This window comes from Hydractinia symbiolongicarpus, chromosome 4 (genome assembly GCF_029227915.1).
Source record: "Hydractinia symbiolongicarpus strain clone_291-10 chromosome 4, HSymV2.1, whole genome shotgun sequence".
Lineage (NCBI taxonomy): Eukaryota > Metazoa > Cnidaria > Hydrozoa > Anthoathecata > Hydractiniidae > Hydractinia > Hydractinia symbiolongicarpus.
Genome location: NC_079878.1, coordinates 9,136,502 through 9,153,513, shown reverse-complemented (window position 1 = coordinate 9,153,513; position 17,012 = coordinate 9,136,502). Strand labels below are relative to the sequence as shown.

The 17,012-nt window shown below is 33.0% G+C and overlaps 1 protein-coding gene across 2 annotated transcripts; it reads left to right on the top strand.

The window, feature by feature from the left end:
* The first annotated feature begins 7 nt into the window (after positions 1–7).
* LOC130641116 (testican-1-like) lies at positions 8–7,561 on the top strand. 2 transcript variants are annotated; one of them, XM_057447780.1, is made up of 10 exons: positions 8–419; positions 2,446–2,608; positions 2,775–2,855; positions 3,382–3,618; positions 4,175–4,345; positions 4,695–4,727; positions 4,939–5,016; positions 6,009–6,341; positions 6,526–6,639; positions 7,101–7,560. In XM_057447780.1, the coding sequence occupies exons 1-10, from the start codon at positions 354–356 to the stop codon at positions 7,145–7,147; spliced, it is 1,323 nt and encodes a 440-aa protein (XP_057303763.1). In that variant the 5' UTR covers positions 8–353; the 3' UTR covers positions 7,148–7,560. The 2 variants fall into 2 exon arrangements, with proteins under 2 accessions (XP_057303763.1, XP_057303764.1); XM_057447781.1 differs by lacking the exon at positions 6,009–6,341 and having other exon boundaries at positions 7,101–7,561.
* Positions 7,562–17,012: the final 9,451 nt, after the last annotated feature.

Genomic DNA, 17,012 nt, shown 5'->3' with positions numbered 1-17,012 from the left:
TCCTTAAATGACGCGGATCGAATTTGTTTGTCAATTCCTTGGATAAATACGATAAGCATTTGATCAATAAATCGGCGATTCGCTGTTAAAACATGTTTAATGGCACTAAACAAATAAAGGTCAAAATTCTTTTAGTGCATTTCAAACTATTTGTGGAATTACGGTTCACAATACACATCTATACATACATGTTATGAAAAGTGTAAGAACGTATTTTTGACTGCAAGGAAATATTTTACGGATTTTAAAATAGTGTTCTGGTAAATGGTTTATGCACTAAAAAGCGGAAAGCTACAAAACGTTTATTTTCTTAAGTCATAAAAAAGTTGTGTTACAGGAGAGACTTTTAAAAGATGATATCCATGTTGCATCCATACAACCCTCAAGCAATGTTGTTTGCCATCATATTTGTAATCCAGGTAAGTCATTTGGCTGTCTCTCTTTCTTACCCTAGATTGTGCCATCATCTTCAGTAGATGGAAGTTCTAACAGCTATTTGCACCTTTTTTTCTTTGAAAATTATTTTTCTTAGCTTGTCCGCAGTAATAATGTTTATATTTTTCTGAAAATAAGTCTGATAACACAATGAACAGAACTGTAAATCTTACACTCTACTTTTTTTTATACAAAACTCAGGATGAGTCAATTTGAGTAAAGGTCTCTGGTTATTACTGCCCTTCTCTTTCAGATTTCAATTTGAAAGTCAACCCACTTCAAATTATTAACACCCTTCTCAACTATCGGTTTGAAAAAAATAATAAATCACGGGTTTTCATTTAGCAATTGAGACACCATTTTTAGAGGTTTTATAATATCAATTTTCTGTCATAAATCAACATCTTCGGATTTCGTGATATTTCAAAAATGTAACCTTACCCGGATTGTTTAAGTGCTTTTCAGATGGTGCTAACTTCTTTTAATGCTAGGTGTCTTTTTGTAAAAACAATGTGAGAGAAATAATGACGAATTTTTACTACGTTACTTATACAAAAAGACCTTGAAACAACAGGGTGTCCAATCTGTCATGAATTTTAGGTGTAAGCGGTTAATCTATTTTTATTTTTTACGATATTAGGATGGATTAAATTTTAGATTTGTTCTTTTACACTCTTCATCATTACGAAATTTCATGTTTTTTAGATAATCTAAGATTTCAATACGTGTAAAATAGCTAGGAAAATCGGAGAAACGTCAAGAATTTTAGTCAGAAATTGACAGGAATAAAGAGTTAATACTGAATGTACAAAATTCAGATGACAACCTATGGATACAACCTGTGACATTAAAATCGCTAAAATATGTAAGAAAATGATGACGGGGTTGTGTAATTATGGTCAAAATAGTCATTACATATTCGAAAACAACATATTTTACCCAATCCATCTTCCTCGCCTCCAGGACTATTCCTTAAAAACGTTGTGCCGTCCTGCAGCAATCGTTTCGTGCAAAAAAATTTGTGACCGGTGTATAATAAAGATAGGTTGACCATCAAGTCCCCATCTAATAAGACCCTATTTTGCTCATTGGAGTTCCTTTTCTTTCCTCGAAGTTTGTTGTGATAACCTCTCACAGACAGAGATCTTTAAGTGAGATAGCCATTGACCTAGATCTGTAGTTTAGGTGTCATCTTATTGCTGTAACTGTATGATATTTTGAAAGACCTAAATTAATAAAAAACTAGTCGTTAGCCCGTGGAAAAATCCACGGGTTCGCCTGTCGCAGCTAAGCTACCATTTTGCGTGACAGATAGACGGGCGGACGGAGAGACGTATACGGGCATTATAATATAGATAATATAAGAACCAAACTAAAAAGTAAATGCCGATGTCGACAAAGAAAATAATAAAAATAACAATAATAAAAAGTTTAAGTTTTTACTTTCTCTGAGCAATAAAAATAGAAACAGAAAAAAATTAAGGAAGATTAACGAGACTTTCACGTCCTGTAGCACAAAGGTTCTCTCATTCTCTTCATCAACCGACTCGACGTGTGCTTGTACACTTCTTGTTTTGAATGTAAAGTTATGTCAACGCAAAATTTAAACGTTTTGATATTTCTACCAAGCTGCATGTTAAGCAAAGAATCATCTAAGTTTTAAGAAGTAGTTAGTGTGACAACCTTAGATTATAAATAAAAACGGAATCAGTTATAGATTAAAAAAAAAAGCCTTTGGAACATCCCAAGCCTTATCAAACTTTTCAACACAACAATAATGTTCAGTTTGTTCGTTGCAAAAGGTCTGGTATAGTCTTAGCAAAGTGCATTTTCGTGCCCAAAATTAAATACTTTGTTACGGTTACTTGAAGAAAATATAAAGTTGAATTTTTGTTTTAAATAAGACCATTTAGCATTAACAAAATTTCAACGCTCTAATAAAAGACGTTATTTCAAACAAACCGTGTGTCACGAAATATGTACTTTACTCCCCGATCATGCTATGTTTAGGGAGTGACGTCATTTTTATGTCCAACACGAAGATGTCCAGATATTCCAATTGATCCAATTTGTGGAACAGATATGAGGACGTATAAAAATTTGTGCAAGCTGCGAGAAAGTTCCTGCAAGAACGGAAAATCGATAAAGATTGCCTACGCTGGCAGATGTACAGGTAAATCCTACCTACCATTCGATCACCTTGTTTTACCTATGCGAATGTGGTTTCAAAGTCGATACATTTTTGTCATCATTTTCATGTGTCTTGTCCTATTTTTAGTTTTAACAGCACCAAAGGTTGTAAACTCTTCCTTCTCGTTAAATTTCCTAAATTTTTTCAGAATGCGAAGACAAAGAAACTGCGAGAAAGCTGCTGATACGACAGTTTTTTGAAGTTAGTGGTTCACCTTGTCAAAAGTTTGGTAAGAACAGATAATTGTAGACATTTTTTGTAATCAACCTTCCCTGGAGGATAACAAAAAACAAAAATACGTACCAAGATACTCTCCGTGTGAGAAACAACAAATGAAACACGGAAGAAGGAAAAGTGGGGGAGTGTGAGAATGAAAACTAAAGCAAAACGGAAGTCAAAAATTTTACTGCAAGAATAATAAACATCGGTTTTAATAAGCATCGGTTGTTGGCGATTTTTTCGAAAAGTGTATGCTGAACGTCGATCTGTCGTTCAAGTTTTACATCATCCCTCCCTATTCTAAACATAAAAAATACAAAATGAAGTTTATGAGTATTGTCAATCGCTAAGGCGAAGCGTATACGCTATACGATATACCGAAAATTATACGACAACATTTTATTCTAAAAAAACGACATTTTACGGTGTATACTATTTAAATGTCAAATGATTTAACCTCGTCCGTCTCTAGCATTGGATTTGTGTATAGCGTCACCTCTAGAGAAGTAAAATTATGTCGACATATTTCTTCGTAGGCATCCCAAACGATCAAACGTTGAGAATGTGTTTACAGATGAATTTTTTAAAACTGGACAAAACAAAAAGACAATATGTGAAATATAAAACCTTCTCCATACTCTTTCGCGATCTTAAAAAATATCGCAAGAGCAGAAAATGCTTAAAAACAATGGCAAAGCATTGTGATGTAAATAACGACAAAAAAGTTACGGAAGACGAATTTATTGGATGCTTTATGACAAGTACCAGCTCAGGTGTGTTGACTAGTTCTTTTTTTTACGAAAAAGGATTCTACTAGTTTTTTACTTTTGAGGTTTTAAACTGAGGTTTTAAAATACCTGAATATAAATTTCTTGGTCGTGTATTCTTAAAGCTTTGAGCCGCCATTTTGAAGTCTTTCTAACCAACCAACATCCAAGAATCAGTACAAAGTTTCAGCCTCCCATTACGAATAACAACGAATACTTTTGGCTAACCCTGTTTACGAATATTCAAGAATATATATTCCGTTAGGTCTGTTTATATTAAGCTTTCCAGGCTACAGTTTCCTAATGTTTGAACGTTGGCGTCTAATAGAAGTAATACGACCAGAAAAAAATTCTAATAAGCATGCCAAATTACTTAATGTTGAAAACGCTTTAATGGAAACTTGTGTTCAGAAAAAAGGTTAAATGAAGTTAAGTTAAATTTTAAAAAGGAACATCTTTGATATTGCCAAGATTTTTTAATCCATCATGAAATTGACAAAAATGTGTCTAATTATCTATTTATCCATGTCGTACCACTAACTGTAATTTATATGACCATTAGAACGAACTGCCCGCTGTACAGGAAAGTCTAGAGACTTTAATTGTCTAAAAGATGGGAAATACGCAGCCCTGCAATGTGTTTTAAATGTGTGCTACTGTTCTGCTGATGATGGAAATGTTATTATCCACTTCAAAGAAGAAGACAAACAGAAATACGATTGCACCAAAGTGAGTAAGTGAGTCTAAAATTTTTTAAATCTGGTCTTGATGATGTTCACTAGTTTTTTCGATGTAAAACCGTGTTATAAAAACTTAGGATTAGGCGAGTAGGCGAGGCAGCTATTTATAAATGTTTCGTTATCGTACAACCTTGTCCCTAAGCTTCTTTATGCTTATGATATGTTGACGGTACGGAGCCGCCCCGAAGTTGATTCTAATGGTCAATAGTTGGTTTTTCTACTTTTTAGTCCGCTAGATTTAGTGAAAAAGTTGCTTCTAACTGGAGAACGAAAATAAATATTCATTTTAAAAGATATATTTTGTGTGAATTTGGTTAAAAAACGATTTTGTTTCTTTTTTAGGAGAAAATTGGGAAGCTCGAAAAACACTAACATGTAAGTGTCGAACGTTTTCCGTTTATATCGTAATTGAGGAAACAATTTCCCCCTTTTAGGCAGTTAACTTTATTTTCTAAGTCGCCAAAATTATTGTAATTGTTGAAAGTTTGAAATCTTGGTCAGTAAATTTGTTTAACTGTTAATATTTAACTCTCGTCATATATGCACCTACAGTTCTTGCATAGAAAGTATTTATGTTTCGCCCTAGCAATATGTACAGAATCAGACATGGAAGATTTAATTTCAAAATACAAAACGAGTATAGAAGATGAAATCATAGCTAAAGGTAATACATTGGTCATCGGAAGTAATTTCTAGTTATTTAGTTATTGTGTGTATATTAATTGCAGTTGCAACCACCCTCTTAAAAAATATTCAATCAATGGCTTTTTATAAAACATACGTCTTGTTTACTCACCCAAACACTAACCTGGGTTTTTTTACACTCTTCTTCCTGACCAAAAGAATAAAATTTTTCTTAGTTTAAAATGGTGTCTTAGATCTGACATCTGTTAGGCAAAAACATAAAACGTAATCGAAACCTGTACATTTTACATACTTTCACTTAACGTATACGTCACAAAGCAGATAGAACGTTTTTTTTTTCACAAGATGTTGTAAAAATTATGACTTAACTTGCTAATTAATTTTTAAGACCAGATAAGCTCAAGTTAAATATTCAACAGACTGCAATGTCTCCACTCTTGATTCTGTAATGTGGTCATATTCACAGCATGCTACGTAAAGTGATAATAATTATTTAATTGTTTTTAAAGTTTATCGTCGTCGTTATTGTTGTTGTTGTTGTTGTGGTCCTCTTTGTTGTTGTTGTTGTTTGTTGATATTATTTTTGTTGTTTCTTGCTGTCTTTGTTGTTGCTTTTTGTTATTGTTGTTGTTAGTTTTGATGTCAGATACTATTTTATCACAAATTTAGTTTTGAGCCTTGAAAACTTTCGGAACTACAGAAACTTTGAGATTCTACCATAAAATAAATAAAAAATAAGAATCCTTGTGAACCAGGATTAGTAATTTCTTCTTTTCCTTTATATATATTTTTTTTCATTCGGTTTTTCTACATTCCTATATTTTTTAGCTCGACAACATCAGTTTAAGCCTTAACGGGTTATATAAAAATGGCGGCCTAATAACTTCGACGTAATCTTTACTTCGCCCTTCCTCCTTCGCCCTAATCATACGACGCAAACCCACAAAAGGAGCTAAAAACTTTCTACCAAAAAATTGTTGTTGTTTTTTAAATCTCGCGCCTTTTTTATAGAACCAAATTTCATAAAGCCAGTAAAAACAAGCATTGAAAATTTCTTAGCTGAGCGTGGTTTTCGAAGTATGCACACAATCAATAAGTTACTTGTTTGGAAATTCAAGCAGCTTGATAGAAATAAAAATGGCGCACTTCAAGAAAACGAATTAAAAGTTGTGAAGAACGAGTTAAAAGATATTTCGACGCTTTGCACGAATTCGTTATTAAATTCATGTAATGTAAACCAGGACTTATACATAACTAAAAAGGAATGGAGAATTTGCTTAGGGTTTAAAAAAGATGGCGCATTTGTTCCGAAAAAAAAGAAAAAGATGAACGAAAAAGGAAAAAGTAAGATTTTATTTGATCCAATCTCATACAACCTAGTTTTTCTTTAGCCTTGTTTCCGAGAACCTGTTATGGAGTTTTTGAAATTTCAAATGGTTGAAATGAACAAGTATTCTTAAGGCCTAGCTGAGAACAACCCATTTTCATAAAACCCTTGTATTTTAGTGCTTTCCATTTTTTTTTTTAGAGATTCTTCCAACCCGACGTACTGGAGGCTGCCCTCCTGTTGCGTTTTGTACTTTGTCGTGTAATGCTGGTTTTGAAAGAGATAAAAATGGATGCATAACATGCAAATGTAGAGGTATGCAGTGGTATTTTGTCGTTGAATAATCTCCGATTTATAAATTTATAACTGAGCAGGGCCTGCGTAACTGATGCATCTCATTCATAATAATAATAATAATAATAATAGATTCGGTATCTATTCTGCACCATACATCTATATTTTTTCATTACTTAGCGATGTGGTGTTCTCTAACCTTCAACCTTGATTGACTTTCTGTATTTTTCCAACGTTTTCTGATATAGTTAAACATTACATATTAATGTATCCAGATTGGACTTGGTAATATTTTTGGCTGCTGCAGAACACCCCTTCCTCTAATAAGCCCCAACCCTAGAATATTTTGCGTAAAAATGATTTTACACAGGAGAAAGAGCGATATATTAAGAATAAGCTAATGATACAAATCAGTGTTGTAACTCCAGGGGCAGGTCAGGCTTTTGTTATGTTATTAATGCGAGTCTAAATTTTATTCATAGATTTTCTCTCTTTTTTGACAACTTGGAAAGGAGATATAAAAACGTGAAAAAGAGAGCGCAAACGCTTGGAATATTTGTATAAGAGTTAAGAGGAGGCTTCTCATAGATACGCACTGCTGTACAACAACTGTATAAAACAGAACAGTCGGAAAAGTATATTGTAAAACGCAGATCTGTTTTCCTCAAACTTGTTGTAATGGAGACACAAGAGTGTAATGAATCAATAAAAACTGACTAGAAATAACGTTCATGGTATCCATGGAAACTTAATAAACAACTGATGTGTATAAATATGATTGGTTATTTATAAAAAGAGATGTTGATTTTATAACTACATTTGTAATGGAAATTAATTACTTGGTTATGACCACTTGCATCCAGTTAGTTCCCAGTGTTTTCTTTCATTTACCGTTAGGGTAAACTTTCGCGATGTCACAGCCGTAGCATATAGAATAGCTCTGCTCTTTTTTGAGGGGTGGGTGGTTATTAAAACTTTTTCTCTCGCTTTTTAAAGCTGGTGGCTTAGGGGGAGGGGGGGGGGGGGGGGGGGGGTTTGCGATTACATGAGAGGCCGGACAGAACGATTGTCGGCGCAGGACGTTTCCCGGTAATTTTGTCTTGTCTTTACACGGAAAGAAGTTTGTCATACAGTAGAGTTTCCATAACTCGAACCTCTATTACTCGAACGTCTCCTTAATTCGAACGAATTCGTTGGCACCGTGAAAATTTCCTAATAAACTCTTATAAAAAAACCTCTACTACTCGAACCTCCATAACTCGAATGTTCCCTTAAGTCGAACAGATTATTTTGTTCTTAAAGTTTTTTGACTCCATAATTCGAATTTTGTGGCATTTTGAAAAAAATTGATAAGAGTTTTCCTGATCATTTAACTCTTTATCATTTTCATATTTTAATGTTTACGTGTGTTGTGGGCCTTATATTGTTCGAATGCATGATTCGAATGTTTTGTTTGTGTTTCGAACAACAACGCTTTCTCGAAATTTGGGGAAGAAACGTTGGCTTTCCTAAAGGACTTGAATAAAAACATCAAACGAGATTATGATGATACTTGTAAACAATCAATTATAACTGATTTTTTCAATAAATTTGAGCAAAAAACAACTAAAACGCTCTGTTTCTGTATTTCACCAACCCAGAACCCCCAATAAGTAAGACTACGTACTTAATATACTGTTTTTTTTTCATCTGGTAGGCAAATAAGGGAAAAATTTGGAAAAAACTTGAAAACCTCGACTACTCGAACGTCTCCTTAACTCCAACGGTTTCCTTTTCCCCCTGGCCGTTCGAGTTATGGAGACTCTACTGCATTTGTCTTCTTTAACTTTTGGAAAGTATCTTGTTCGTCCTAGAACACTATGTTTATATTTTAAGAACGTTCTGCCTGAACAGGGATCCTGCTTAGCTCAAGCGGTATCCTAATTAGTCGGGGCGGGACGAAATTGTTCGAAAAAAGAATTATCCATAAAAACACAAACTTTTAAGTATAATTGTTGATGAGGTTGGGATCCCGGTAAACGTCTTGTCTTTGTCTTGCCTCATATTTGAACTCCACTTTAATCGAGGCATTACGGTATTTGAACTTGTGAAGAAGCAACAGTTTGTAATTTATTTTTTATAATTTCTGTAGCCGTGTCTAGTCAGAGATTTTATGCAAGAACTTAAATCCCTTTAATGAAATCGTGTTAAGTAAATCTAAGGATTTTAAGATGAAGAAAAAAGCCGTCTTCTCATGTACGTGTCCGAATATGGTTTTTGATTTGATTTAATTTAATTTAAGGTCATACTAAAATTTCCAAATGTTTTATAAATTAAAAATGAATAAAAATTCTCTCAATTTCTTTTCTCTTTCTCTTATTTTCTTTTCTTTTTTTTTTTTTAATTTGTTTTGTAAAAAAAATGTTCATTGTTTTTTTAGAAATAATATATAAATATATATAAATCAACCGATGTCCAGTTTGCTTATTGACGAGTAATAAAGCGTTGATTACGACCGACCAATATAAAGAAAATTCAACAGAGCCTGGGAACTAGTTTCCGTAAAATAGCTACTTTCTATTAAAAAGACAATGTCTATTTTGTTTTGCGTCACAAAAGGTTTTAGGCAAACTTCTCCTCGCGTGCCTTCGGCGTTTTTGACAGAGCATAACTTTTGTTAAGCATGTGAACATGTGAATTAGCGTTGAAATTTTGTTACTTTTTTCTAACTATTATTGCGGCATTTTCGTCCCATAAACGCAATACGAGAGCACTGCATACATGCTGGCTTTCCGTCCACGTAAGAGTGTTGTGAGTTGCGTTTGGTTATTATATGGTAACCAAGAAGTGGTTAGAGAGAGGTATGGGTACTAAAATACAAACCAAATTTAGTGACATAATGACGTCTTTGTATTTTTTTTATTTGTATTTTTAACTCGACAATCTTTGAATGCAATATTCTATAGACGTACCAAGTGTAATGACATGAGCATCAATTTTTGGATAAATGGCTTCTTTGTTGAAATAAGAAACATGCGTGCAACCTCCCCCTCTTAGCCATTACTACACTGTACCGAAAAAGTTCGATGTTAATAGAGTATACAACGAAAGCGTAAAAGATGTACATTTCATGCTCTTTGCCAGGTTTGTTCTGTTTCGTTAAGCATCCATTTGTTCAGACTCACTAATTAATGGTCGAGTTGACATTTTTAGTTTTTATTAGTCTGGGAAACCAATTCTTTGTGGAAACCTTTTTAATTAAAATAATTTAATTACAAAAAATGGTATCGAAAAGCATATGTCTCACGGAAATGTAAGTTCAGATAATCTCTTGGCAGCATCCTAGAATTAATTTATGTTACTTACTGTGGTTTTAAAAGACTTATATATATACGTACACAAAGAGTTCTACATTTTGAGCCAAAATTGATTTGTAATTGATTCTGAAGCTGAAATTATGTAAAGTATGTTAAGAAAGCCTTCTGTGGTTTTTTTGAACATGTTTGTTGCCAACCACATATAGCGGAAACACATTGCCCTAAAGACCTAATACTTAAAAATAGACTTAAAATGTGAGACAAATGTACCCCGTGATTTCTATTTTAACCTTTAAACATTTGGGAAAATTATGCGTTTATTTTAAACATAGCTTTTATAATAAAGAGTGTTTGGCTTGGACTTAAACTTTCTATACGGTTGGTTATTACAATCTGTTTTGTCGAAGTTACAATAGTGGAAATCAGTTAATTTAGTACTCCCATACTTAATCACTAATTTTCAGCATATACCAGCTAATTCAGCCTACACTAATTGGATAAGGTTTATTTTTGCGTTATGTAGTACAAAAGCCAGACAGTTGAACCAGACGATTGTTGAAATGTCATTTATACACTCGGTCAATGCTAAAAAATAGTAAGTTCTATACTATCACACAAAAACGGTATGTGATAAGTATTACAGTAAGTATTACACATTGTTACAGCGAAAAACTGCTAAAAAAACACCATCTAAAGCGGATAGCTCTGATAGCTAAGACAGATAGATCTTAGGCTAAACTCTTATAAATAAAGTATCTATAAAGTGGACATTCATAAAGCTAAGTGAATGAAATTTCTCACTACAAATGCTCCCTATAAAGAAGACATGACGACAAAAAAATATTTAACGATGTTTTTATATTTTTCTATTTTAGGCGTGTTACAATTTTTTACAAGTTCAAATATTTTTTTACCTATTCGACAGCTTTTCTCAAGATCAACTCTATATTTTCGCCTCAATTCGCTATCATCGTAAAATAAAGTTTAAAAAACATATTTCGGACAAAATTTTGCCTAAAACTTTTTTTGACAAAATCTTTATAAAGCGGACAATTTTTTTTGTACCAATGGTTTTCGCTTCAGAGAGATTCCACTGTATGTCGTTTGAACCTTAGATATAAATGCAAATTTACTAGAAAACTAGGAATATTGGAAGAGCGTGATTATGGAAACTATAACGCAGTTATGGTACTAACTCGATAAAAATATGAAACAATCTAGGATGCAGGAAGCGAAATTGATTTTCAATCCACGCAAAAAAGGCTGGTTTCCTAGAGATGTGGGAATAGTAAAGATGCTGGAATAAAAGAGAAAACCGACACCGTGTTTACTTTATTCCAGCTACGCCTCACTTTAATTATGCTTACTACATTCTCGTTTTCTCTGCCAAATGGCAATTTGATACCAGATGATAAGTATCAAACAACTAATTCTTATTCAATATATTGTTTATTTTTGTCTCTTCCAATCAAACTTCGAAGTCAAGACATTTTCTCCAGGATAAATAAAATTGTTTGTATTTATTTATTTAATGTACTTCCCAATAACGAGATAGTAATGTTAAGTTTGTCGTCTTTCCATAGTACGGATACATTATAGGGCGTTTGTCAAAACACCTTCCTCCACATATGCGCCTATTTAAAGGGGCGTTTAACCCAAACATTATGATTTGTATTTGATTTGTTGTATAATATTCATTTTTCAAGTTGTAAAATTCTACTTAATAATTTCTCTTCATTCTTTCTAATTTTTCTTCTATCTTTCTCCTCTCTCGTTAAAAATTGTCGCATGTGCTCACTGGAACAATTAAGTTCTACTGCTAACTGTTGATTTATAATTTTCAGTCCATAAGAATTAATAATGGCTTCCTGTCGAATTTGTTTTGGTGTTTTCTCGGCTCCGGTTGAATTCATAGATGCAATTTTCAGTTGGTTAACCGTCTTCGATGCTCTACTTTGATGCTTGAGTTCTATTAAAAGTTATGTCTTGAGACAAGCTAGTTTCTGAGTGAATGCTTTAATTTTACTTCTGTTTTTGTTTTATTCTCAAAGGATATCACAAACAAGATTAAAAAATAAATTAATCAACAAAATAAGCTCTTTGTTACCGCGCTGCATAATAAATAACACGGATATAATACAATGTTATCTGATTTATATCCATTTGACTTGATATGCCATGCAGTTGCCATCGCATCGTCATTACATCGGTACGTATAATGCGTCATACTCGCCAATGTGTTATGGCGACAGTTTGGGGGTCCTCCTAACTTATCTCGGATTATTCTGTTTTGAACTCTGAGAAACAGAATGTAGAGCTACATCTAAAAAGCTACACCTAAAGAACTACATCAAAGGAACTGTCTGAAGGAACGTTTTCGTGGTTTTATCGTAATAACCGACTGCACACTCCGCCTACAAAATTAGTTCTTACAAAAGATTTAACATTGTCTGTCGATATGCAAATAAAATTAAACCGGGACTTTTAATTAGTTTAACCGTACTAGCCAAGTCACGCCCGTTTTGTGAAATTCGGCCTAATTATTGGCCTAAAACTTGTTTTGATGGATTTTGCATAAACTATAGTTTAGTTAATGATTTTTATTATTTTAGCATGTTTGAGGAGAACGATAAGATTTTCTCAAAAAAATTGATGAACGTGGACCAAACTACAGCAAATAAATACATACTGAGAAAATTACAGACTAAACGGACAAGTTTTTATAATTGATAGCCCACACAAGTAAACTGGCCACACGCCTTTATGTTTCATTATGTCGTTTGCTTTTATTCGACGAAACATTAAATATACAATTCCATAGCTAAAATGTTGATAATATCAGTATTCACACTTTTTTTTGGTGCAAAACTGCAACCCGACGAACTGGTTGAAAACCCATTATTGTTAAGGCTTCTTTGCCATGCTCATAAGCGAAGCAAAATTGTGGAGTATGCTTGTGTAAACTCCCAAAACAAAGTTACATTTTCTCCTTCAACTCGAAAAGAATCAAGTAGCATGTTACAAAAAAGTATTACTAAAAAAGCACGCAGAAAAAGCGACCTTAAGATTTTTCAAAATTTAGTACGTTAAACGGGTTGTTGTCAGTTTCTACGTCAGTTTCACACTTTTTTGAAAGTTTAACGGTACAATGTCGTTGCAGATCAAATAGTCCCCGTTTTTGTTTCGTAAAGTCCGTAATATACTTTATTGGTAAAAAAAGTGGCCAAAAAGTGATCAAATTTTTCCTAGGTGACTAATTTTTTTTGCCGACGACCAATTTTTTGCCTGTTTTTTCTTTATTCATTTTTTTTTTCATTTTTGAAATCGGTATCAATGAAATATAACGGCAAAAACGAGAACACTAAAAAGAGTCTTGGATCAGTCTGAATAACATTTTTAAAGAGAAGTCTCATTTTTTTTACACGTTCCAAAGCAGGGAAATGTTCACATAAAAGAAAAATAATCATTGAAATTGACTGATTTATATAGTTTTCAAACTTTCGTGGTCATTTTCGATCTGGAAATTAGTCCGCAAAAGGCAACCAAATTTAAAAATTTACTCGGCAACAAAGTGACTAAATTTTTCCCAACCTTTATTTGTGTATTTTAAAGATCCGAAAAACGCAAAATAATGTAGTCCTATATATTCTGAGTGACGTTGTAAGCATGTGGAATCTCTCGAAAGCGGACATGGTCTAAAACGGACATCTCATAATGGACACTATTCCTTAGAACAGACTAATTTCAGGTCAAGCTCTCTCAAGAAAACAAGGCAGACAGTTATAATTCGGACACTTTATAAAACGGACACTTTTTCACACCAAATGGCATTTTCCCTTGAAAAAACTTTGTGTAAAGCGGACAAATAAAAAAAAAATTGTAAAATTTCGATTTTCATCTTTATTTCGTACATTTATTAACTTTTTTATTTACAATCTCTATTATCTTTTTAATATTTTTTCGCCCAATAACGCTTTTATCAACGCCAACAAACTTGTATAGAACTAGAATTTCCAGAAAATAACCAGCCCCTCTGTTTATACGTTTCCCTGTGACTCGAAATGTTATTTCGCAGTTGGGAATTTTTGTAAATCGGTGGAAGAATTTGCTGAGATTTTTAGGGACATGTCCAACTGTACATCCCTCAAAAGTATTTGCCATTGCAAATTCGTCGTCCACGTTGTCTTCTTCGTGAATCAATGAAAAGTTTCATCTCCAATATCCCGTTTCCATGTGTCCATGTAGCCTCGAACAAATAAATTAAGAGCAAATCGTTGTTCTTTTAAAAAACTCTTGTAATTCTCACAGGGGTTTTCTGCCCAGGACTTCTCAATAAAATTTTCATGAGCTTGTGCCCTCCATTTTTGCGGAGCTAAGCCAGCGAGCGTAGCCCATTTGTCATTTAAGCAAGGGAAAATATTTCTTACCAACTTTTTTGAAAAGTTAGTCAGGTGTCCACTTATGACCTTTATCCAGTTCCGCGTATCAAAATTGGAAATCGATTACGACGTTCAAAAGAGAAAAAAAAACGTAAACAATAAAAACTACTGAGGAAAGTTATAAAGTTTTATGTCATGTGTGAGCAGCAGAGGAAAATAAAAAAATATTAATAAAGTTTAGTATTTTTGCGTGTTTTATGAAGTCTCCTTGAATTAAGTTTAATAGAGAAACAATCTGTGCTTTAAAAAGAGAAAAAGAAGGAATGAACTCAGGTTTGTAACGATACTACTTTACTACTTTTACTTTCTTAAGTGAAGAACAATTTCTCTTTTAATTTTCCTCTTATATAGCTAGCAAACTTCCGAACCTGCTTTTTTACATTACAATAAAACCATGTCTTTTATATTTTAGATCGCCTAACAGTACCTACAATACGATGGCTATAGTAATAGATAGCTTTAGTATAGAAATATTTTTTAACAAAAATTGTAATGAACTTTTAATATGCTCGCCAGTAAAGATATGTTAAAAACTCTTTTCTTGTACCCTTTTTTTGTTTTATTTAACTAAGTTTAGCGAACAAAACAGTAGAATATAGGGACATGTAAATTGCTTAAGAAAATTCTTGACAGCACCGTCGAGTTTAATATTTCGCTTGCGAACATAGGGAACTTGTTCCCGCTGCACAACCCTTTATATATTGATAATTTGATGGTAAAATTTGATGTTTTGATACTCATGTTTGGATGATATTGCAGTGTCAAAAATTTGAATGTCTGAAAAATATTCGAAATTCCATTGCAAATAAGGGGCTGTTCATATGGAAGCCGGCTGCCTCGGCTGGCCGGGATCTCGCTACTATCAGGAAACACATACAAAAATAAAAATGTGTTTATATGACAAGCGAGCCAGCCCGCCTTGCCGAGATCTCCCTCGTTTTTACCGAGATCTCGGCTAGGCGGAATGAAAATTTTCCATATGAACAGGCCAGGCGGCTGACTCATTTTATTCTTGAGCACGATCAAGATTATTTTATTTGTAAAAAGCATGTTTTTTTTTGTTCAAAAATGCCAAAAATATTGAAGTAAAATATTGAAATATTTAACCGGGCCAACTCGCTTCATATGAACAGCCTCTAAGTCACAATAGTTGCAGAGGTGCTTGAACAAAAAACATGGCATTCACAGCTGTCATCAGTTACGAAAAAAGTGTAGGATCTCCAAATATTAAAAAAAAAAAAAGCAAACTTCAATCCAAGATTTCTTTAAGTATATTTTAAAATACAATGTTATTTTTAGTCCATATTTGTTTTTGTTTGTATAACAATATAGCATATGAATAATACATGTTCACATTCATTAAATTACATGTCTCATTTCCTTGATTTAAAAGAAATAGAAAAAGGAAAAAACGTATATAAACAAAAAAAGTCACATTTTCGGCAACATATTGCTCTGGAATTGATTTTTGGATACAATCTCTATGGACGTGTTTTTTCTTGACTGTGCGAAAAAGTTGTAATGAAAAATAGCAAAATCACAAAATATTTAATAACTTTGGTTATAACCGTTATTAGATCAAGAAAACTCACTGGGTTGGAGTTTGTAGAGATACTATTGGTGCTACAAGGTCAATTTTGAAAATTAGGAGTGTGTCGCGATAATATTGGTCATTTTGAGTTTTTGCTCGTGATTTACTCATTTTATCGAAAAAATAGTAAAATTGTATTTTTCAAGCATCTTTGACATCTTGGAAACCAGTAAAACCTGTGATGAGTAAAATTTATTCAGAAATGAGTAAGTAATGAGCGATTTAGTCACAAGCCTAACTTTTTCGAAAACATGCAATAATCACTCCTAAAACATTATAGCGATTTGAAAATTTGGCAGAATAAATTGTCTGACTATGCTTTTTTCATTCAAATCAAAGTTGACAACAGAATTAATGAGTACTTCGAGATAAATGTGGTCTTTGAATAAATAATTTTTGGGGAATTATAACTTTAAAATTTTCATTAAATAACAATTTAGAAATTTGGATAAATAATAATTAGGAACATATAATACTTACTTACAATGATAAATTTTCGTTTAAAAGAGTGAATTATGATGTTATTGGTCTTTAAAATTCATAAAATCTAGGTTCAATATCCTACACTAGAAGCGAAAAACAGGACGTAGATAATTTCAATGAAATAATAAGAATCAGTTATACGATTCAATATTCAAATTCGATATAGGGTGTGCAAATGTTTAGTATAGTATTCTCTTTATGACTTATTTAAGAGTAATTTGAGAAACTTAGTCCAAGGCAAAATTGTAAAAATTTACGATGCTCTTAAGACAAGTTCCGCATAGATATCCTTTGGCATACAAAGGCTGTCATGATCAATATCAACGAAAGCTTCAAACACTTCAACAGGATCACAAAGAACATCTCCAGGAACTATGCTGAATCTTTTCAAAGCCATATTGCGAGACCTGTCAGGCTTCAGATAGTTTCCTCTCAAGAAACACTCGCCAGAATTAATGGAGTGTCCGTAACGATCCCTCATTACATCGGTTGCAACTCCTTTTTCAATCACTTTAATAAAATAAATTGGCTCACAGGAGTTGAATGAGATTACGGCAATAAAGCATGGAATCGAAACAAATTCAA